The sequence below is a fragment of the Camelus bactrianus genome, chromosome X (assembly GCF_048773025.1).
Source record: "Camelus bactrianus isolate YW-2024 breed Bactrian camel chromosome X, ASM4877302v1, whole genome shotgun sequence".
NCBI classification, from domain to species: Eukaryota; Metazoa; Chordata; class Mammalia; order Artiodactyla; family Camelidae; genus Camelus; species Camelus bactrianus.
The window spans coordinates 114,564,685-114,589,053 of NC_133575.1; the positions used below are offsets into that span (position 1 = coordinate 114,564,685).

A 24,369-nucleotide genomic window follows, 5' to 3' on the forward strand; every position below is an offset into this window, starting at 1 on the left:
TCAGCAGCTTGATCAACTGGGGAGAGGTGGACAGGCCATGAAAACCAGCAATTGCATTGCAGCTGCCAAACGGGACCCGCGTGACTTGGAGCATTGTGGCAGCAATCTCAGTGGCAAGTGAACAGGGAGAACCAGCAGTTTCTTTAGGCTGAGCAAGCCAACCAGTCAACTAGCCAGGGATTTAACAGAGAGGTGACACAACCACAGGGGGCTTGATACACTCTCTACATAAGCCTTGGATGCCCCAAAGCTGAGCACATGCCCAGCAGAGACAGGCTGGTATTGGCTGAAGGCCAGCCACGGACATCAAAGGAGCAGAATTGAGAGTCTAGAAACAAACTCTTACATTTATGGTCAATTGATTGTCACCAAAGGAGTGAAGACATTTCAGTGGGGAAAGGATAATCTTGTCAACAAGTGGCACCAGGACAAGTGGATATCCACATGCAAAAAGAATAAAGTCAGACCCTTATTTCATACCATATACGGATTAACTAAAAGACGGAACAAAGGCCTAAATGTAAAAGCTAAAACTATACAACTCTTAGAAGAGGACATAAGAAAAAATCATGAACTTGGTTGCTCTTAAACACCGAAGCATGATCCATAAAAGAAAAAAATTTGATAAATCAAACTTTATGAAAAACAAATATTTTTACTGGATAAACAATACTATTAAGAAAGGGAAAAGACAAGCTGCAGACTGGGAGAAAATATTTTCAAAATCACATACCCGATAAAGGACTTGCATCTAGGTTAAAAAACAGCTGATAAAAGCAAACTTAATTTTTGATATGTGCAAAAACTCTGAACAGACTTTAAAGAACAATGTAAAATAAAGAGATGCTCAACATCACTTCCCATTAGGGAAATACAAATGAAAAAACAATTAGATACCCCTATACAACTATTAGAATGTCTAAATTTTTTTTTAAAGAAACATGACATTGTCAATTGCTGATGAGGATATGGAGCAACAGGAACTCTCATTCATTGCTCATGGGAAAGTATAATGGTACAGCCATTGTACAAGACAGCTGGGAAGTTTATTGTAAAGTTAAAGATAGATTTACTATATGACCCAACAATCATATACCTAGGTATGTACCCATGTGGAATGAAAACTTATGTCTGCATAAAACCCTGAATATAAGTGTTTATAGCAGCTTTATTCATAATCACCAAAAAAACTGAATATAACCAAGATGTCCTTCACCAGGTGAATGGACAAACAGTGGTATATCCAGGCAACAGAATAGTATTTACGATTCAAAAGAGGTATACATGAAAAGACATGTAGGAACCCTTGATGCATATTGCTAAGTGAAAGAAGCCAGTCTGGAAAGGCTACATACTGTATGATTCCAACTATGTGACATTCTAGAAAAGGTAAAACTATAGAGATAATAAACAGATTAGTGGGGGAGGGAATAGCTTAGTGGTAGAGGACATGCTTAACGTGTATGAGGTCCTGGGTTCAATACCCAGTACCTCTACTGAAAATGAATAAATAAATGAATAAACCTAATCACCTCCCCCTACCAAAAAAAACCCTGATTAGTGTTTGCACTAATGGAGAATGATTACAGTTGAGGAAAGAGAGTGGCTGAGTACCAAAGGGGTGTATAGAAGAACTTTTTGGTGACAGAACTGTTCTGTATGGTACTTAAGGTGGAGGACACATGACTATATATACGTCTGTAAAACCCCAAACAACTGTATATCACAAAGAGTGATCTTTAACGTATGCAAGCAAAAGAACAAAACAAAACATCAACTAGGTTGGTGGGGGATCCCAGGATGAAATGCAGACTGTGACAAATGACTATCTGCAATATAAATGTATGTTGTAACTGCACTGAATGGAGGGCAAATGAAGGAGCTACCCAAATAACCTTAAAAAATGGTACTTTGCAACATGATAAATATCATTACACTGCTGTACGTTATATATGAAAATCTTAAACAGAGTAAATCCTAACAGTTCTCATCATACACACAAAAAATGGTACTTTGACGAAAACTGTAAGGTAAAAACAAAAGAAGAAAAACACTGGAATGTAATTGGTAAAATTGTTTCTCGCAGGGTTATGGGTTAACGGTTCTGATTGTGTTATACACGCATGGTACCAGAGTTGAGCAAGTAAGCAAACAGTTGATGGATGGTAGGTGTCTCATTCTTAGAGGGGGAAATTACAGATGAGCAAGAAAAAAATACTAAAATATGTCTCCAACTATAATCTACTGCCAAAAGATAGAAGTATGAACTCATGTTTAGGTTAATATGGCTGCTGATGGATAGATACAGAAATAATTATAGATCCATATGGATACATGGTCTAAAAGGCATCCATATACTTCCCATTTCCTACTTCTTCCCATTTCAAGGGTATAGAAGTAGCGACATCCCACTAATGAATATACTCAACGCTGAGATCTTAGTTTCTAACACCCTTCCATTCCAGTGGGGGAGGAGAATGACATACTGAATCGGACACCCAAGGAAACTGACCCAGCAGGCAAGAGTGATCATCAAAGTAAAATGCTGCAGAGCTCACACAAGACAGAGGGCTGTGATTACCAAGAAGTCACTGGGAACCAAAGAGCAACTCTAGGGGAATGCGAGGAGAGCCTTGCGTACACACCAGGATGTAGACTGCACAGGAGACAATGAGGAAGTGAAACTGACTGGCCTCAAGCTTCTCAGTCAGTGAAAATGCTAGGGAATGGAGGAGGCTGAAGGGAATAGAGGAGGCTGAAGGGACTGGGGCTGATTGGACCTGTTGATGAGAGATTGTCGCTGCTACCTATAGACAAAACATGGGGCACCTACGGCACCATTAGAAATGTTTTCTTGGAAAAAATATACAATAGATAACATATTATTTCAGAAATAGACTCCAAAACTAGAACTGAGTCTATGTGCCTAACACCCAAGATTAGCCAATGCATTAATTAGGATGGTTTTTATGCTAAAGATCATCATTCATTTAAAGGTGATGTTTTAACTTCATACATGGCATTAGCATGTTTGCATAGAGGACAGTGTCTGAGAATTTCATCACGTGCTTATCCTAACCATGTTTCAGTTTTTTTTTTAACTGAAGTATAGCCCTACTTGTATTTTTGGCCGAGACTCTATTTTCTTTTCCTGACACTTGTCATGACAGACGGTATAACTTAAGGTAACAATTGATTATTCCTTACAAAAGAAGTTCAAATATGAGCCTAATTAAAGAATTTCCTAACACTCCTTCCTTGTTAAAACAGGTACTTTTAATAAGGAAACCCCTCGACATGTCACTGAGATGTTCACTCGTGTGCGTGCTTACACACCCTACTACCGCTCTCATCTCACCATCTGGAGATACAATTTGTCATCCTGGAGTAATTGGCTAATTTGCTGGGTTTGCCCTTTAAATGTTCCATGTTCTCCTGACACCTGTGAGTTTCAGTTAGAGGTTTTTAGAGCTTTTTACTCAAAATGACACTGTTTGGAAAGGTGTTGTGAAGGACAAATTTGACTACAGGATCCTTTAATCAGGAGACAACACTGTTTCCATGAGAAAGGCACACAGTTCACACAAGAAAGGAGCAAACACTAGTGCCACAGTCTAGAATGTGGGGAGTGTAGCAGGGTTCCACCAGATACACCCATGACATGTTACACTCCTAAATTGTTACACTCACAACCACAAGGCATAACCACAATAGGGTATTGCCACAAAATGCTACCCTCACAACTCAGCATCACAACAGGTTATCATCACAATATTTACCTATAAAAACTTATTACTGGAACTCTAAGTTATAATCACAACATACCATCAGAACAGGTTGCAACCATAAGTAGTGATCACAAATCACAACCCTAGCTCATTTTGCCATATCAAGTCTGGCTAATGTCGTCTCCATACCAGGATCAGATCTTGAGAACATATGAAAATAAAATAGATTTAAATCTTTGGTTGTTTGGGGGGTACTAAGACTATCTGGCCTCGGGGGAGGGGGTGACTATGAAGGGTTAACATGAGGGTGTTTCTCTGTGGTGATGGGACTGTTGTGCATTCTGCATCCCAAATGGGGTTGTGGTTACTCAAATCTACACATGTGATAAAATTTCATCAACCCATGTGTGCATGTGTATACACACACACACACACACACACACACAAAGTATACACAACATCTGATGAAATCTGCATAAGGTCTGCACATTAATTAGTAACAATAATGTACCAGTGTCAGTTTCCTGGTTTTCACAATGTAACTGTAGTTATGTTAAGACATCAGGGGAAGCTGGATGAAGGGCACACAGGAATTCTCCTGAACAATTTTTTTTAACAAACTTCAAAATAAAATGATATTTTTAAAGATATCTGACTTGTCCTGATGAATTTTGCTCCCCCTATTCTGAGAGCAACAGGCTTCCCAGGTTGGGTAGGCTGTTCCCAATGAGTCTCCTGACCTTCAGTTACTGTAACTGGGACTGCCTCACCAGCCTCTCCTTGTATGGACACATTCCCCAACCCTGGCTTAGGGAACATTAAGGGAAATGGGTGGCTCTTCCACGTTGGCTTATAAACCCCCCTGCTTAAGCTGCACAGACCACATCATTCCAAGTGAGCCCCAAAGTGCAAGCAGGGGTGTCTAGGAACTATCTGTTATTTCCCAGAGGCTGAGTAAGAACAGCTCAATCAACCTGGGAGCTGTGTAATCATGTCTTTAACAAGAAAAAGGTGTTTGAACAAATCAGTGCTCCTACCTTTACCCTTGTCAGGTTTGTATTCACCACCCCCTAATATGTCTTCAAGGTCCTTGTCTGAAAAACCTGGAGAAAACAAAACACACATCTCAGTACCAAAAAACATTTCTCAGTGACAAGAGATTTGTTAATGTTGTCCAACATCCCCAGAAAACGACTGCCGCTTAGGAGTGTCCTTGATGGATGCAGTAGGCAAAACTCTCAAGGGGCTCCCAAGATTCCCGTCCACCAGCGTACACACTCTAACATCCCATCACTTTGAGTGTGAGTGGGACCATGAAGAGGATGGCTATCACCCTGTGAGTAAGTCACACTATATGCCAAGGGGAAGGGGCTTTGCAGATGTAATGCCAACTTTGACTTGGCATTAATCACAAGGGAGATTTTCCTGGGTGGCCCTGAACTTAATCAAGGGTTGAGGCCTTCCTGAGCTCAAACTCTAGAAAAAACAGTTAACCTTCTTCTCCCCCTCCCCTCCACTTCTGTTTTTCTCCTGCTGGCCTTAAAGAAGCAAGAAGCCATTAGTTCTCCAACTGCAAGGAGATGGTATTCTGCCAACCACCGCATGAGCCTGGAGGACAACCCAACCTCAGATGAGACTCCGGACCTGGGTGACACCTTGACTGCAGCTGGATGCGGCCCTGAAGAGAAAACTAAGCTTAGCTGTTCCTCAACTCCTCACCAAAGGAGACTGGGAGGTAACAAATGTGTGTTGTCTTCACTCACTACGTTTGTGATAATGTTACATAGCAATTGAAAACTGACACAAGTAAACAGAAAAATTAATTTTATTATAGCTCTACCACCGAGGCCAAATCTTCTAACACTCTGTGTGATGAAATGGGAAGCATTTCTGTTCCACTCCGAGGTATTATAGTTGACTGAAAAAAGCGTGTGTAAAGGGGGGAGGGTGTAGCTCAGTGGTAGAGTGAGTGCTTAGCATGCATGAGGTCCCTGGGTTCAATCCCTGGTACCTCCATTAAAATAAAGAAAGAAAGAAACCTAATTACCTCCCCCCACCAAAACACACACACACACACACACACACACACACACACACAAACCAGAACAAAAGCACTTGTGTGACTGTTTCAGCTCTGAGTTGTATTAGCTGCTTTCTGTCATGGAAGGTCACTCTTACTAGAAAGAAATAATGATGGGCAAACTATGGTTTTGGTGGCTTGAATATTTGGCAGATGTTTTCTCATTAGAAACTGTCTTTTAAGTATTGGGGAGCTGTTAAGCTCACAGTGGTAGATATAGATTTTTCCAAACATTTTTGTTTCAAATATTATGATTGGCAACAAGTACTACATAACAGCTTCCCAATACTTAAAAACTTCTTCTAATGAGATGGGTGGTGACTTTTGGGTACTGTGTACTGAAACACAGCATTATCTGGAATTTCAAAAGGCCTCAGAACCTCAATATTTTCCCAATTACCAATGTACAAAACTATGAATGGGCAAAAGTCCCATCAAAAGTATAAGAGAGTCCCTGTGGGGTTTAATGAAATCAAGTATGAAAAATTCACTGATGTGATTTCACATTCTACACTGCATTTAATCTATAAGAAACAACCACTGGTCGAGTTTGGGTGTCTTAGCAAAGAAAAATGGTATGAATCAATGCTATGAAAAGTCTATTTACATTTTCTTCCCCTTTTCAACTGCATATCTGTATGAGGCCAGATTTCCTTCATATGCATCAGTTGTAACATGTCAGAAGCAGACGTGAAAGTTTTGCTCTTTCACTAAGACAGATGTAACAGAAATTTGCAAAAATGCACAACAATGCTACTTTTTTCACTGAATTTCTTTTTATCTTGCCATAGTTATTTCCCATAAAATGTGCTATTTATGTTAACATGTATGAGTTTACTGTTGTTCATTTTAAATTAATTTTTTTTAGTTTTAAGTTCAAAGATGATAAATATTGATGGATGTGACACATCTAAATAGAGGATTCTCAATAATCTGGGGAGTCCTGAAACCAAACAGTTTGAGAACCACCGTCGTGAGTTCCTCCTGGGCCTTAAAGTGTCCCCAGCGCTGCCAGGCCAGGAGTAGCTCTGTGGGCTGTGGGAGTTAATGACTGTGCTCAACCAGCTCCGACTTACCTCCTCCTCCCGCACTCGGTTTCCTGTGGCCACCATCTTGGTCATTTCGATCATCCAAGGCATCAGCCAAGTTAAAATCATCTGCTTCAGGGGACCCCAAAATATAAAAGAGAAAGTCAATTGGTTAAATTACAGGTAAGTTCATGTGGACACTGCCCCCCAGAGAGCTCCACATGGCCTTTCCTTTAGTGCCCCTTCTCAGAGAAGCCATTTTATCTGCAGTCTTCGCTGGAGCTCTGGTCGCTCCCAGTCTTTTGGTTGTGGTGGTGATATGGTCCCATCTCTCTAAAAGCGGGAAGGGGGGCACATTTAGTAACAAAATATAGCAGCCACTGCAGGGACCATGCCATGCATGAGTTTTCCAACAATTTTTCTTGACCTTCGAGACTGCCATAATTCTTCCTCCATTTGGAGGTAGCAGAAGGAAAGGAAATTTAAGGGAGGAAAAGGCATAGACAGTGCTGTACACAGCAAACACTTAGAATAGAAACAGCAATGTTTCTGGGGAAAAAGCCTCAATGAGTTTTACAGACCAATAATGTAATCTTTAAACTACCCAGGTAATTTACAATACATTACCTATCTTTTTTGGATAGAGCCTTGGGGTTGTCTATAGATTAAAGAATTATAAGTGTGAATCTTTCGGAAAGTGTAAAAAAACATAGTAAGACATGACCTGATAGTTCTCACTAGCAATAAAGGGAGATGTCACATAACGATAAAGGATCAATTCACCAAGAACACAGAACAATCCTAAATGTGTATGTACCAAGCAACAGAGTCTCAAAACACATTAAGATAAAAGAAGAAATAAACAAATCCACAATTTATAGTTGGGGACTTCAATACTCTACTCTCAGCAACTGACAGAACTACTAGAATGAAAACCAGCAAGGATACAGAAGAACTGAACAACACAATCAACTAACAGGATGTGATTGGCATGATACTACCAAATCACAGCACAATAATTGTTTAAGCATCCATGGAATATTCACCAATAGATCACATCCTGAATCAGAAAATAAACCTCAACAAATTTTAAAGTATTGAAATTATAAAGTGTTATCTCTGACCATAATGGAATCTAACTAGAAACAAACAAGAGAAAACAAGAAAATCTCTAAACACTTGGAAATAAACAAAACACTGCTAGATAAAACAAGGGTCAATGAGAAAGTCTCAAAAGGAAATTTTAAGAATAAATAGCACTAATGAAAATGAAAATACAACATATCAAAATATGTGAGATGCAGCTAAAGTAGTGCTGAAAGGGAAGTTTATAGCACTAAAACTATGTTTAAGTTAGAGACAACGGTCTCAAATCAATAATCCAAGTTCCTAACTCAAGATACTAGAAAACAAAAATAAACCCAAAGCAAGTGGACAGAAGGAAATAATATAGAGCAGAAATCAATGAAATTGAAAATAAGAAATATAGATCAACAAAAACAAAGCTTGTTCTTTGAAAAAGTCAATAAAATAGACACATCTGTATCTAGCCTTACTAACGAATATAATTGGAGAAAGGACAAAACATGAATATAAGGAATGGAACAGGGGCTATCATTATAGATTCTGCACCTATTAAAAGAACAATAGGGAAATGCTATGAACAACTAAGGCTCATGTATTTGACATTTGACACCTTGGAACAATGTATAACTGGCAAACACAACCAACCATCAGGTTCTAAGTGACATGTAAATATCCCACCGAACAACAATATTTATGGTGATGGAACTTTTCTGTGCCTGACTGTCATGGCAATTACACAAACGTGCATGTGGGATAAAATTGCATAAAACTAAACACACACACAGAAATGAGTACAAACAGAACTTGGAAATATGAATAAAATGGCTGTGACAAATAAAAACAAACACATAGATACAGAGAACAGAGTAGTAGTTCCCAGAGGCGAGGGGGGGAGGGTGAAATGGGTAAAGGATCTACTGTAGGGTGATGGGTGGAAATTCAGTTTCTGGTGGTGAGCACGATGTTGTGTACACAGAAGTAGAAATACAAGATTATACACATGAAACATATAATGTTAGAAACCAATGTTGCCTCAATAAAAACATTTTAAAAAGTACATATGAAGTTTTTTTATTTAAAAAAAAAAACAAAAACAAATGTCTGTGATATTGTAGTATAACCCGCAACATGTTACCATGGGGGAAAACTGGGTGGCGGGGATAAGGAATCTTTCTGTAGTATTTCTTACAACTACACGTAAATCTGTCATGAGTTAAAATAAAAGATTAAATTTTTAAAAGTTAGGCAAAGAGAAACTTGAGAATCAAGGTCATTTTGTCAAAAACGGTTTGACATCTCAATGCCTAGACTGCAGCAGCATAGGGAAACATAGAAAATCATTGAAAATTGTTTTAAACCACCAAGGTTGTGGTAATGTCAGGCAGCACTGGACAACTAAAACAAGCCAAAAATTATTAATTTTTTTCAACTTTGGCCTTTAAATAGTCTGATAAAACAGCAAGTACGTTTAAAGTACTTCAGTGTCCCATCAAAATACAGAGGCTGACACACGGAAAAGCACTTGTGTGACTGTGTGTCAGTTGTAAGCAGCGCTAGCTGCTAGACAGTGGGATCCCTGACCTTTTCTCACACAAGGTTCTTCCTTGAAAGACTGAATGACAGACTAACTCTGGTTATGCTGACTTGAATCTGGCAGACATTTCCTTGTAAATGAACGAAGGGAGCCCAGCACTTCGAGGAAAACAACCGACAGTATTTTTTGTTGTTGCCAATGATAAAATATAAGATTTCAAGCAACATCAAGAATTGTGAAAAACCACTACTGTGAACTTGACAGCTTCCCAGTCATCCAAGACTTTTTCCAATGAGATGGTTGGTGATAGTAACAAATGAGATGTTTTGATGTAGAATGAAATGTATCAACACAGAAAGGCATATACGGAAGTCAGGGCACCGACATGTTCCCAGTGACCAGTGCATGATGCCCCCAGACCATCACTGAGTAAAAGATCCACTCAAAGGATAAGAGAGTCCCTGGGGGTTCAGTGGGGTCGAGGATGGAAAGTTCATTAATACGGTTCCACACTGCATTTCACCTGTACGGAACAACCCCTGGTTGAGCTTTTGGTGTCCTGTCAAAGAAGAATGTCCACAATTACATGAAATGTCTATTGGTATAGTCCTCCCTTTTTGAGCTGCATATCTATGTGAGGCCAGATTTCCTTCAGATACTTCAACCGTAACAATACATCACAAGAATTGAATCTAGAAGCAGACATGAGAGGCCAACTCTTCCACTAAGACAGAGATCATAGAAATTTTCAAAAATACACACAAAAAAATCTTCCCACTAAATTCTGTTTGGTCTTATGAAACACAGTTACTTATCACAAAAATATGCTATTTATGTTAACTGATGTGGTTTTATAATTGTTCATTTTAAATGAATAAATAAAAATATTTAAAGTTTTTTCAGTTTTAAGTTCAAGGATGATAAATATTGATGGATGTGACACATCTCAATAGAGGATCCTCAATAATTTGAGGAGTTCTGACACCAAAAGTTTGAGAACCACTGTAGCAGGTTTCTCCTGGGCCTCGACGTGCCCCAAACTCTGGCAGGCCAGGAGTGGCTCTGTGGGCTGTGGGAGTTAATGAGCTACGCCCTAACCAGGAGCTACAGTTCTGGCCTGTGCACTCAACCTCCTCCTCTAACTTACCTCCTCCTCCCGCACTCAACTAATTTATACTCCCATACATGCTTTGCTTCAGCCAGCGGTCAGATGGCTTTAACAGTATACACACCAATTATAGGTGTTAACCCAAGATTCAAAACCAGCTGCATAGAGTCCATAAACTGGACAATCAAGAGGGAGGTTGTGTGATCACAACGCACGACTTAGAGGCTGCAAATGTGAAGACACGGGACAAATCATAAAGCAGCATTAACTCTTGGGTCACGACTGTCTCTTCAGAAGAAAGGTAGCCATCTACTTCAAGGAACATGGTAGCATGCACCTTAAGTACCAGTAACAAGTTGCCAGATGGGAGCAATGACTGCGTCCCCCACCCCAACACTAGCTTTCTCTTTACAGCAGTGATGACATCTGAACACTAAAATGGCCCATCTGGAGAAAGGTTAAAACAGCTCCAGGAAAGAGTCCCAAAGAAGCAACAAGTTTCAAAATCCTTTACTGAAAGATGACACTGTAAAACAAATGCCACTCCAAAACGCTCCATCTGCCTAAAGGAAGTATGTGATGGGCTTCAGACAACTTAAACAGTTCTGTCTTCCCCTATTTTAGATTGTGAATTAGTTGAAAAGGGGAGGAAATCCAAATGTATTTTAATCTTGAAATTTTCCTAAGTGGGACACTTAATTAAAAAACACAGAAATTATACCAATTGGCCAGGTATATGCTCTATTAACTGAAGCCCCATGTTGAGATGAAGGTCTCAGTTGGTAATGCACACACAGGGCTTAACACTATGGGTAGTTCAACTAGATGCTACCTCAGAGGGAGCTCCACAGGATCCTTCCCTAGTGCCCTCCTCAAAACAGCCGTGTTACCTGCAGGCTTCGCTGGAGCTCTGGTCACTCCCGGTCTTTTGGTTGTGGTGGTGACATGGTCCCATCGCTCTAAAAGGGGGAAGGGGGCACATTTAGTAACAAAATATAGCAGCCACTGCAGGGCTCAGGGAAGTCACAGCACAAGTAGAGCACCCCTGTCTTGGTCCTTGAGACCTCTTTTAAGGCCTCTGAAGAACCACTCTGAGGATGACAAAGATATACAAGAAGGTTTAGATGAGTCGAGTTCTGCTCACGTTTCTTCAGAGGATGGATGGTGAAGTGGATGTGACCCCACCTTTGACCTGGTGATGAGTGGAGCTGGGACTTGAGCCCAGATCTTCAGATGACCACGGTTAAGGGAGCTCCAGAGCTTGAGCACAACCCCTGAAAGTTCCACAACCCCTGAAAGCTCTGCGCTTTGGTTTCCACCACTCTCAACCTGGCGCCATAATCACAGATACTATCGCCCAGGGATGACCTGATGTATGTTCCCAGTAGAATATGGAAGTGTCTTATAAAGTAAAAGTGGTTACAATACCAACAAAATATGTTATATAAATGTAGTTACTGCTGTAATATTAGGTCTATGGGTTCAACCATATTCCTTTAAAATTCTGGAATTCTAGCACATCAATTACATGCCATGCCATGCATGACTTTTCCATCAAGACTATGCTGTTAAAAAAATAAAAATAAAAATAATGAAGCCAGAAAAAGGTTATGCTGTAACTGTTCCTACAATTGGAGCTAGTAGAAGGAGACAAAATTTAAGTAATGGGAAAGGCAGAGATGAAACAGGTCTAACTTTATATGCAGCAATCACTCAATAATTAATCAGAAAAAAAGAGCAAAAACAGAAATTGGTTGAAAGTAAAAGGATGGATAAAGGTATACTATGAGAATAGCAACCATAAGAGAGCTGGAAGAGCTATACTACTGAAATAGACTTTAAGACAAAAATTGTTACAATAGTCAAAGACTGACATAATGATGAAAGGATAAACCCAAAAGGAAGATATAACGTTTTAAACATATGTGCCCCTAAAAACAGAGGTCCAAAATACATGAAGGAAAACATGACAAAATTGAAGGGAAAGACAGACAATTCAACAATAATAGTTTGAGATCTCAATATGATCCTTTCAAACATAGATAGAACAGTTAGAAAAACAAAAAGGGAATATAAGATTTCAACACTATAAACCAACTAGATCTACCAGACATCTATAGAATGTATCCCCTCAAAACAGGAAACACATTCTACTCAACTGCACATGGAACATTCTCCAAGATAGACCACATGCTAGGCTACAAAAAATATCTCAATATATATTAAAAGCTTGAAATCATACAAATTGTGTTCTCCAACCACAATGGAATGAAAACAGAGATCATTAACAGAAGGGCACCTGGAAAATTCCCAATTATATGAAAATTAAACAACACACTCCCAATAACCAATGGGTCAAAGAAGAAATCAGAAGGGAAATTATAAAATATATTGAGATGAATGGAAATAAAAACATAACATATGAAAACTTATGTTGTAGTAAAGGAAACCATCAACAAAATGAAAATACAACCTACTGAATGGGAAAAAATATATGAGTGATAAGGGATTATTATCCAACATATATGAACAGCTCATACAACTCAACATCAAAAAAACAAACAACCTAATTTAAAAAATGGGCAGAAGAACTGAACAGACATTTTTCCAAAGAGGAATGCAGATGGCCAACAGGTACATGAAAAGATGCTGAACATCACTAATCATCAAGAAAATGCTCATCAAAACCACAATGAGATATCACCTCACATCTGTCCAAATGGCTATCATCAAAAAGAACAAAAATAACAAATGTTCGCAAGGATGTAGAGAAAAGGGAACCCTAGTACACCGTTGGTGGGAATGTAAATTGGTACACGTACTGGGGAAGACAGTAATGGAGGCTTCTTAAAAAGCTAAAAATAGAACTACCATATGAGCCAACAATTCCACTCCTGGGTATATATCTGAAAAAACAAAAACACTAATTTGCAAAGACACATGCACCCCAATGTTCATAGCAGCATTATTTACAATTGCCAAAACATGGAAGCAATCCAAGTGACCATCAACAGATGAATGGATAAGGAAGATGTGGGGGATATATATATATACACACACATACATATACATACACATACACACACACACACACACAATGGAATACTACTCAGCCGTAAAATAGAATGAATTTTGCCATTTGCAACAACATGAATGGACTTGGAGAGTATTACGCTAAGTGAATTAAGTCAGAGAAAGACAAATACTGTATGAAATCACTTACATTTGGTATCTAAAAAATACAAGAAACTAATGAATATTAAAAAAAAACCAGACTTATAGAGAACAAACTAGTAGTTACCAGTGGGGAGAGGCAAGGGGGCAGGGGCAATATAGGAGTAGGGGATTAAGAGGTGCAAACTACTATGTACAAAATAAGCTACAAGGATGTATTGTACTGCAAAGGGACTGCAGCCAATATTCTATAATAACTATAAATTTAAATATAACCTTTAAAAATTGTGAATCAGTATATTGTACACCTGTAACTTACATAATATTGTACATCAACTATACTTCAATTTTAAAAATGGGCAAAGGACCTAAACATTTTTCCAAAGAAAACGAATACGACCAACAAGTACACAACAACATCCTCAACATCACTCATCATCAGGGAAATGCAAATCAAAACCACAATTAGGCATCATCTCACACCTGTTAGGATGCCTACTATCAAAAAAAAACAAATGTGCTGGTGAGGATGTGGAGAAAGGGATCCCTTGCACATTGTCAGTGGGAATGTAAAATGGTGCAGTCACTATGGAAAACAGTATGGAGGTTCCCCCCCCAAAAGAACAATAGAAGTATTTAATCTAACAATCCTACTTCTGGGTATATCTCCAAATGAAATGAAATCAGGAACTCAAACAGGTATCTACATGTCCAAGTTCATTGCAGGATTATTCTCAATAGTCACAATATGGCAACAACCCAAGTGTCCACTGATGGATGAATGAATAATGAAAATGTGGTATATACATGCAAGCCCTAAAGAAAATCCTTCCCTTTGGGACAACATGGATGGACTTGGAGGACATTATGCTAAATGAAATAAGGAAGACACAAAAAGACATATACTACATGATCCCACTTTTATGTGAAATCTAAAATAATTAAATTCATAGAGAGTAGAATGATGGTTACTAAGGGTTTAGGGGAGAGGGAAACAGTGGAGGTGTTAGTCAAGGGTACAAAACTTTGGGGGCAAAGAAAAAAGGAAAATAATTTGGCGAGGATGTAGAGAAATTCAAATCCTCATACATTGCTGGTGGGAATGTAAAATGGTACAGCCACTGTGGAAAATAGTTTGGCAGTTCCTCCAGAAGTTAAATATAGAATGACCATATAACCTTGTGAATCCACTCTCAGGTATGTATATGTGTGTGTGTGTGTGTGTGTGTGTGTGCCCTAATGAATTAAAAACAAGTATTTAAACAAGAACATGTACATGCATGTTCATAGCAGCATTATTCATAATAGCCAAAAGGTGGAAACAGTCAAATGTCCATCAACTGATGATTAGATAAAATGTGGCCTATCTGTACAATGGAATATTACTCAGGCATAAAAAGGTATGAAACAACGATACATGCTATAAGGTAGATGTACCTCCAAAACATTATGCTATGTGAAAGAAGCCAGAGACAAAAGGTCCCATATTATATGACATTATTTATATGAAATATCTAGGAGAGATCAATCAAGTGATAAGGAAATTAGATTGGTGACTGTCTGGGGCTAGGGGGGAGAGGAAAATGAAGAGAAATTGCTTGATGGGTGAGGGATTTTACTCTGGAGTAATGGAAATGTTCTAGAACTGGATAAAGGTGGTGGTAGCACAAGATTGTGAATGTCTTAAATGTTACTGAGTTGTTCACTTTAAAATGGCTCATTTTATATTTTGTGAATTTTACTTCAATAAATTATTTACAAAGAGGGAGAGAGCATCACTACAACTGCTGCCACAATTCAGTTTTAGTAAAAGGACACATAGAAGTTGAGAATATGGAAAGTCCTCTTCTTAAAAACGATCATACTTCTTCCCTCCTTGGGAAGGCTTTGGGGACACTAATGCACATTACAATGTGAAGGCCACACCTATGGACACATTTTATGGCAAGAGAACCACAAGCGATAACCTGCTATCATTATGTTTTTTTTTAATCTAGAGATAATTTTGTATCTATAATTTCCGTTTGACTCTACATCTGTAAAATGAAGAAGTATAGCTTACCTGTCTAAATGAGGCTCTTTATGTATAGCTTATATTATGGTGATCTGTACAGGCAGGAAAGAGGAATTACATTACTGAAACCACTATTTGAGCAACTTTCAGAAAAGCAATTGCCACTTATGGAATATTAGCTTAAAATCCGTATGACTCATACAGCTCTTGTGTAAAAATATTTGTTTTTCCAGCTTAAAAAAAATCAACATAGATGTTAAGGGTTTATTTTGGATCCTCATTTCCGTTCTATTGATCTACATGTCTATCCTTACGGCACTACCACACCTTCTCGATCATTCTAGCTTTGTGGGGTCTGGCCCTACTAGTCACAGTTTCTGGAGAAGCCTCATGGAGGGTTAGGGTTAGGGTTTCTCTGAAGTTCGGCAGGTTCCAGTTCAGGACAGCATGCTCCTTATGTGTCTACTGAACCAGTTGCTCCGTCAGAGCCTGAGCCTGCCGTGATGTAGAACATGAGCTTGGATCTGTGGACTTTTAAAGATACTATTAACTACAGATTTTCTTGTCATGAGCCTTTAAATGGGATTTATTATCATCCATAGTTGAGATGAGAAAAGCCAAGCTACTTATCAAGGAATTAGCACAGTAGGTCAACTTCATCAAAGCAGGGAGCTCCTAAAATAAAGGCTTCAGTTTCTGTGAAGCCTTTCTCCAAATGACAAATTTAGAAAGAATTCTTTGATGCCCAGCAAATGCTGCCAGCAACACTGCACCGCTGCCAGGAGTGCATCTTTGGAATGTGTGCCACAACCAAATGGTCAATGAAGCTGGTCAGCATCCCCTAGGTGTGGCTCAATGATGGTGCCACGGCATTCATGAGAAGCTTTAGTTGGCAAATGCAGAGCTAGGTTCCCCTGTGAGATGATTATACATAGGAAAAGGGAGAGATGAGAGTTTGGAGGGGAAGAAAAAAAGAGATAGAGAAGAGGAGAGATGGAGGGAAGGGGAGAGTGAAGAAAGAGGAGAGGGAGGGACAAAATTCTGAAAGCAACATGATGAACCTTGGAAACGTTATGCTAAGTGAAAGCAGCCAAACATTACGTCCAAGTGTTCTATGACTCCATTTACATGTCTGGAATAGGGAAATCCAGAGGGTTGGAAAAGAGATCGGTTGCCAGGGGCTGGGGGGGAGGGGAAGAGTCAGGGGATCAGAGACTAATAAATGAAGGGCACAGGATTTCTTTTGGAGATGATGGAAATGTTCTAAAATTGACTGTAGTGATGCTTGCACAACTGTGTGAATATGCTAAAAACCACCAAATTGTATATTTTAAATAGCTGAGTTGGATGGTATGTGAATTTTTTCTAAATAAAGCTTTTAAAAAAATGTTCCAGGAGTCCCCCTTGTCCTTAGAATAAAGCGGTCACTGTGCCCTATAAGACTCCATATGATCCAGCCCCGGCCAACTGTTCTTTTCTCCAGCATTCTCCACACTCTAGCCACACAGGCCACCTTCCAGGCCCCAGAGTCAACCCAGTTCTTTTCTGCCTCAGGGCTCTTACATCTAAGCCCTTGGCCTTGAAGGCTCTTTCCCTGTTCTTGCATGTCACCTTCCCTTAGAGAGGCCTTTACTTGCTTTATCTAAAATAGCCATTCCTTTTTTGGGCCCTCCCTGCCCCATCACCCTATTGTATTTGCTCCAGAGGACTCAATAATATCCAGAATTATATTATGTACTATCTGCGTCCTTGTGGAGAAAATAGCTCCATGAGGGCAATGACCTAGTCCACATGGTATGCCCAGAACCTGGACTAGTGCCTGGCAACAAGCAAGCATTCAGTAAACATTGTTGAATGGAAGAATAAAGGCCATGTACAAATACCCTGACCAAGGTGTCAGGGATACTTGAAACAAGAAACGTACAATATACAAAGGAGAATATTCTTCCCCAGAAAAACAGCTGAGCCAAAGAGAGATGGATGGGCCTATCTCTTCGAAACCTCAGCTGCATTAAATGCAAGCTAAGATAGAGAAAAAGGATGGCAGAGTGATGTGGTCTTGAGAGATGTCACTCAACCGAAGACACCATGCGCTGGTGGTCTTATGGGTCCCAGACACACTGGCTGATGGATGCTAACAAAGATTAAATGGGCTGGCACACAACTGAGAATGGGATATAAATATCAAAAAGGCCTCTATCAGGCAATCATCTTACCTCAGAGACCCAGCCACAGTAAGTCTTTCCAATCAAATCAGTCAAAGAACAATAATAATGGCTGACACTTACTAAGCACTCATTTTGTACCAAACTTTCTGCTAAATGCTTCACAGGGGCCACCTCATCTAACCGCTATAATAAACCTAGGAGGTTATCATTAACCTCATGTAACAGATGAGGAAACTGAGGTGCAAAGAACTCAATTAACTTGCCCAAGGTGACAGTTAATAAGGGCAGAGACAGAGTTCAGACACAGGAAGTCTAACTCCAGAGCCCCTGCCTTTCTTAATTCTGAGTATCAAAGAGATCTCACAAATTCATTTTAAAAAGACAAATAACTTGGATTGGAAGAATTAATATTAAAATAGCCATACTATTGATACCAATCTATAGATTTAACACAATCTCTATCAAATTACCCAGGATGTTTTTCCCAGAACTAGAACAGATAATCCTAAAATGTATATGGAATCACAAAAGACCCAGAATTGCCAAAGCAATACTGAAAAAAAAGAACCAACCTGGAGGAATAACCCTCTCAGACTTCAGACAATACGACAAAGCTACAGTAACCAAAACAGTGTGGTACTGACACAAAAGCAGACATAAGGATCAATGGAACAGAATAGAGAACCTAGAAATAAGCCCACACACCTAAAGTCAATTAATCTTTGATGAATGAGGCAAGAATATACAATGTTGGGAAAACTCGACAGCCACACATAAATTAATGAAGGTAGAAAATTCCCTCACACCATACACAAAAATAAATTCAAAATGGCTTAAAAGCTGAAACATAAGACGGGACACCATAAATCTCCTACAAGAGAACACAGGCAAAACATTTTCTGACATCAATTGTAGCAATGTTCTCCTAGGTCAGTCTCCCAAGGCAACAGAAATAAAACCAAAAATAAACAAATGGGACCTAATTAAATTTATAAGCTTTTTCACAGCAAAGGAAACCATAAACAAAATAAAAAGACAACCTATGGACTGAGAAAAGGTATTTGCAACCAATGCGACCAATAAGGGATTAATTTCCAAAATATACAAACAGCTCATACAAGTCAATATTAAAAAAAAAAAAACCAATGAAAAAATGGGTAGAAGACCTAAATGGACATTTCTCCAAAGAAGACATGCAGATGGCCAACAGGTACATGAAAAGATGCTAAACATTACTAATTATTAGAGAAATGCAAATCAAAACTACAATGAAGTGTGACCTCACACTAGTCAGAATGCCATCATTAAAAAGTCTACAAATAATAAATGGTAAAGAGGGTGTGGAGAAAAGGGAGCCTTCCTATACTGTTGGTGGTAATGTAATTATAATTTGGTGCAGCCACTATGGAGGACAGTGTGGAGGTTCCTTAAAAAAAGTTAAAATAGACTTACCATCTGATCCAGCAATCCCACTCCTGGGCATATACCTGAAGGAAACTAATTTGAAAAGACACATGCACCCCAATGTTCATAGCAGCACTACTTACAACAATCAAACATGGAGGCAGCCTAAATGTCCATGGACAGATGACTGGATAAAGAAGATGTGGCATATTTATACAATGGAATACTACTCAGCCATGAAAAGGAATAAAATAATGCCATTTGCAGCAACATGGATGGACCTAGAGATTATCCTACTAAGTAAAATAAACCAGAAAGAGAAAGACAAATACCATATGATATCATTTATATGTGGAATCTTAAAAGATGACACAAATAAACTTATGTAAAAAACAGAAACAGACTTATAGTCACAGAAAAAAAACTTCTGGTTACCAAAGGGGAAGGTGGGTAGAGATAAATTAGGAGTTTGGGATTAGTAGATACAAACTACTATATATATAAAATAGATAAACAATAAGGTCCTACTGTATAGCACAGAGAACTATATTCAATATCTTGTGATAACCTATAATGGAAAAGAATATAAAAAAGAAAAAATATATAACTATATATACAGTTATATATAGTTTATATAGATAGATAGATAACTAGATAAAATGGAATCACTATGCTGTACACCAGGAACTAACACAACATTGTAAATCAGTTACATTTCCAAAAATGTTTTTAAATTAAAATAAAAAAGACAAGCAACTTGGCATAAAATGGGGAAATGATATGAACAGATAATTCACCAAAGAGAAAGCAAATGGCCAAAAAATAGATGATTTTTTCCCATCATATTGGTAAAAAGTTTTTGGTAAAATCTGGTGATGGTGCAGGTCAGGAAAAAGGTACTCTTATAACAGTATGAGTGGGAGTATATGTTGCACATTGATTTTGGAAACAATTTGCCAGAATCTGTTAAAATATAGACTACATATTCCCCTTGGCCTGACAGCTTCACTGTACTTGGGCACAAAGGATACAGACAAGAGTGTTCACTGGACCCCCACTTACAACTGTGCAAAAGAGAATCAAACCACATGTCTGTCAGTAAGAAGCTGCATCGCTGGTCATGGCCAAAGCCACTTCACTGGAATGCCAGCTCTATGAAGCACAGGTTTGTGTATGAGATATAGATATTAAATGTAGTAGGTTGAATGGTGGCCCCCCCAAATAAATAGCCAAATCCTAAAATCCAGAATGTGGGAAATGTGACCTTATTTGGAAAAAGGGTCTTTGCAGATGTAATGAAGTAAAGATCTTGAGATGAAATTATTCAGGATTATCCAGGTGGGTCCTAAATCCAACAAAGTGTCCTTATTAGAGACCAAAGAAGAGAAGACACACAGATGAAGGAGATGGCCATGTGAAGATGGAGGCAGACGTTGGAGTGATGTAGCTGCAGGCTGAGGAACATCTGGAGCCACCAGAAGCTAGCTTAGGCAAGGAAGCATTCTTCCCCTACAGTCTTCAAGTAGGAGCATGGTCCTGCCAACACCTTGATTTTGGACTTCTGGCCTCCAGAACTGTGAGTGAATAAATTTCTATAGTTTTAAGCCATCCAGTTTGTGGTACTTTGTTACAGCAGCCCATACAAAGGAAGCTAACATAGACAAGATATATTCACTCAGGTATTCAATACACATTAAATTTTTTTTAAGTTGTGAAATAACAGACATAACTAAATGAAGAAGCCCTACACATGTTATGAAAAACAAAAAAACACCAAACAATCTATGTGTACAGATGTACATAACAGCAGAGAAAACAAATTGGAACCAGAATAGCCCAAAATGAATTAAGCAGTTGTAGGATGGGGAGGGATCAAAAGAAATCTCAGCTTTACTTTCTAAGCATTAATGCATATTTTTAAATAATGGTTTAAAACTTTTCTCTCAAAAACATTTCAAGATGACAAAGCTCGGCATTTGAGAGATTACACATAGACACCATTTTAAGAACAGCCATTATAAAAAGATCTAAAAAGAGAAACAAATCCCTTATTTGCTTCAAAGTACCTTTTTATGAGCTAGAAAAAGATAGTCCTTGGAGGCCACTGCTGGTGTGTCACAGCAGTAAGGGCTATGACTTAAACTGGAGAAAATCCCGTTCCAGTTATTACACATATTTGGTATTCTCCACAAAGGAAACAAAGGAGTTTAAACATTCAGATTTTCTTTTCAATAATGCATTTTATAATAACCATATTATATCTAATCAAGTGAAAATACAGGCCACCTACTTCTTTCTTTGAATGGGTATTCTGAGTGGGTAGTGCATATTAAGCACTATTACTTGCTTTTAATACTTTGATTTACTACTCACGCTTTACTGAGGAAGTTGCTTTCACTGCATCCTTCAGACTGAAATCATCAGAGTCTCCGGATCCTACAAATTAAAAAAAAAAAAGCTTTTAAAATCTAAGTATCTTTGCATGAAATGTAATAATACTGAAATACTCTTGTAATGGTAACTTCCCTCTAGACAGTGTCATGAAGGTAATGCCACAAAGGGTGATAACTACCATGAATTACAAATAGAAGAAACATGAAATTGTAAAAGAAGACATCTAAATCATTAAGAGTGGGAGAGGGAAGCAAGAAAATATACAGTATTTTTTTTCTTTCTTTTTAAAATTTTTTGTTCTTGGTAGGATAGGTTTGAGATCATGTTACTATCAGTTTAATAAAAACAGTTATAGTAATGGGCTAATAGACTTATAAAAAAGGGCAACCACAAGCCAAAAACTTACAAGGGAGTCACAAAAACTAAATAAAATCCATGATAATAAAGAAAAATTACCAAACCACAAAAGGAAGGAGAAAGGAACAAAAAGGAAATACCAAATCAACTGCAAAAATTAGTTCAAAATGGCAATAAACACACATCTATCATTAATTACTGTAAATGTTAATGGACTAAATGCTCCAGTCAAAAGACACAGAGTGGCAGACTGGATAATAAAGCAAGAACCTGCAATATGCTGCATACAAGAGACCCACTTTAGGGAGAAGGGCACATATAGATTGAGACTGAAAGGATGGAAAAGGATATTCCATGCAAATGGAAAAGCCAAAAAAGCAGGTGTAGCAGTACTGATTTCAGACAAAATAGACTTTAAAACAAAGGCCATAAAGAAAGACAAAGAAGGGCATTTTATAATGATTAAAGGAGTAATACAAGATGAGGATATTACACTCATTAATATATATGCACCCAATATAGGAGCACCTAAGTACATAAAACAATTACTAACAGAGATAAAGGGGGAAATTGATGGGAATACAATCATTGTTGGAGATTTTAACACCACATTAACATCACTAGACAGATCTTCCAGACAGAAAATAAATAAGGCAACAGAGAAATTAAATGATACAATAGAAAAATTAGATTTGGTGGATATTTTCAGAGCATTACATCCCCCCAAAATAGGATATACATTCTTTTCAAGTGCACATGGAACATTTTCCAGGATTGATCATGTACTTGGGCACAAAAGAAGCCTCAGCAATTTTAAGAAGATAGAAATTATCTCAAGCATCTTTACTGACTACAATGCCATGAAACTAGAAATCAACTACAGAGAAACAAAGGAGAAAAAAAGGAAAGCATGGAGATTAAACAACATGCTATTAAAAAAAACCAATGGGTCAATAAAGAAATCAAAGCTGAAATTAAAAAATACCTTGAGACAAATGAAAACACAACCACACAAAATTTATGGGACGCAGCAAAGGCACTGCTAACAGGGAAGTTTATAGCAATACAGGCCTTCCTCAAAAAAGAACAATCTCAAATAAACAATCTAACCCACCAGCTAAAAGAATTAGAAAAAGAAGAGCAAAAAAACCCAAAAGTCAGCAGAAGGAAGGAAATAATGAAGATCAGGGAGGAAATAAATAAAATAGAGATTTAAAAAAAAAGAAAAAAAAATCAGTCAAACCAAAAGCTTGTTTTTTGAAAAAGTAAATAAAATCGACAAACCTCTGGCCAAACTCACAAGGAAGAAAAACGAGAGAGCACAAATAGCAAAATAAGAAAGGAAAATGGAGAAATTACAACAAATAACATAGAAATACAGAATATCATACGAGAATATTATGAAAAACTATATGGAACCAAAATGGATAACCTAGAGGAGATGGACAAGTTTCTGGAAATATACAGTCCACCAAGACTGAACCAAGAAGAAACTGACCACTTGAACAAACTGATCACTAGAAATGAAATCGAATTAGCAATAAGAAACCTCCCTACAAATAAAAGTCCAGGACTGGACGGCTTCACCAGGGAATTCTAACAAACATACAAAGAAGAACTCATGCCAGTCCTTCTCAAACTCTTCCAGAAGATTGAAAAGGTGGGAATACTCCCAAACTCATTCTATGAAGCCACCATCACCCTGATACCAAAACCAGGCAAAGACACTATCAAAAAAGAGAATTACAGACCAGTATCACTGATGAACATAGACGTAAAAATCCTTACCAAAATATTAGCAAATAGAATCCAACAGCACATAAAAAAGATTATACATCATGACCAAGTGGGGTTCATCCCAGGGACACAAGCGTGGTTCAACATACGCAAATCAATAAATGTAATACATCACATCAACAAGAGAAAGGACAAAAACCACATGATCATCTCAATAGATGCAGAAAAAGCTTTTGATAAAATTCAACACCCATTTATGATAAAAACTCTCACCAAAGTGGGTATAGAGGGAACATATCTCAACATAATAAAAGCTATATATGACAAACCTACAGCCAGCATGGTACTCAATGGTGAAAAACTCAAAAGCTTCCCACTAAAATCTGGGACAAGACAAGGATGCCCACTCTCACCACTCCTATTCAACATAGTCTTGGAAGTCCTAGCCACAGCAGTCAGGCAAGAGAGAGAAATAAAAGGGATCCAAATTGGAAAAGAAGAGGTAAAAGTGTCACTATATGCTGACGACATGTCACTATATATAGAAAACCCTAAAA

General features: G+C 38.2%; 1 protein-coding gene across 4 annotated transcripts in view; it reads right to left on the bottom strand.

Moving 5' to 3' along the window:
• The window catches only part of CD99L2 (CD99 molecule like 2), a 94,676-nt gene that overhangs the window by 19,347 nt on the left and 50,960 nt on the right, over positions 1-24,369 (bottom strand). The window contains exons 2-5 of one of the 4 annotated variants that reach the window (XM_074359360.1): positions 21,698-21,760; positions 11,455-11,523; positions 6,885-6,968; positions 4,766-4,831 (exon numbers count right to left, since the gene is read on the bottom strand). In XM_074359360.1, the coding sequence (XP_074215461.1) occupies positions 4,766-4,831; positions 6,885-6,968; positions 11,455-11,523; positions 21,698-21,760 (282 nt within the window). The remainder of the gene's footprint in view (positions 1-4,765; positions 4,832-6,884; positions 6,969-11,454; positions 11,524-21,697; positions 21,761-24,369) is intronic. The other 3 variants (XM_074359361.1, XM_074359362.1, XM_074359363.1) reach the window with 3 other exon arrangements.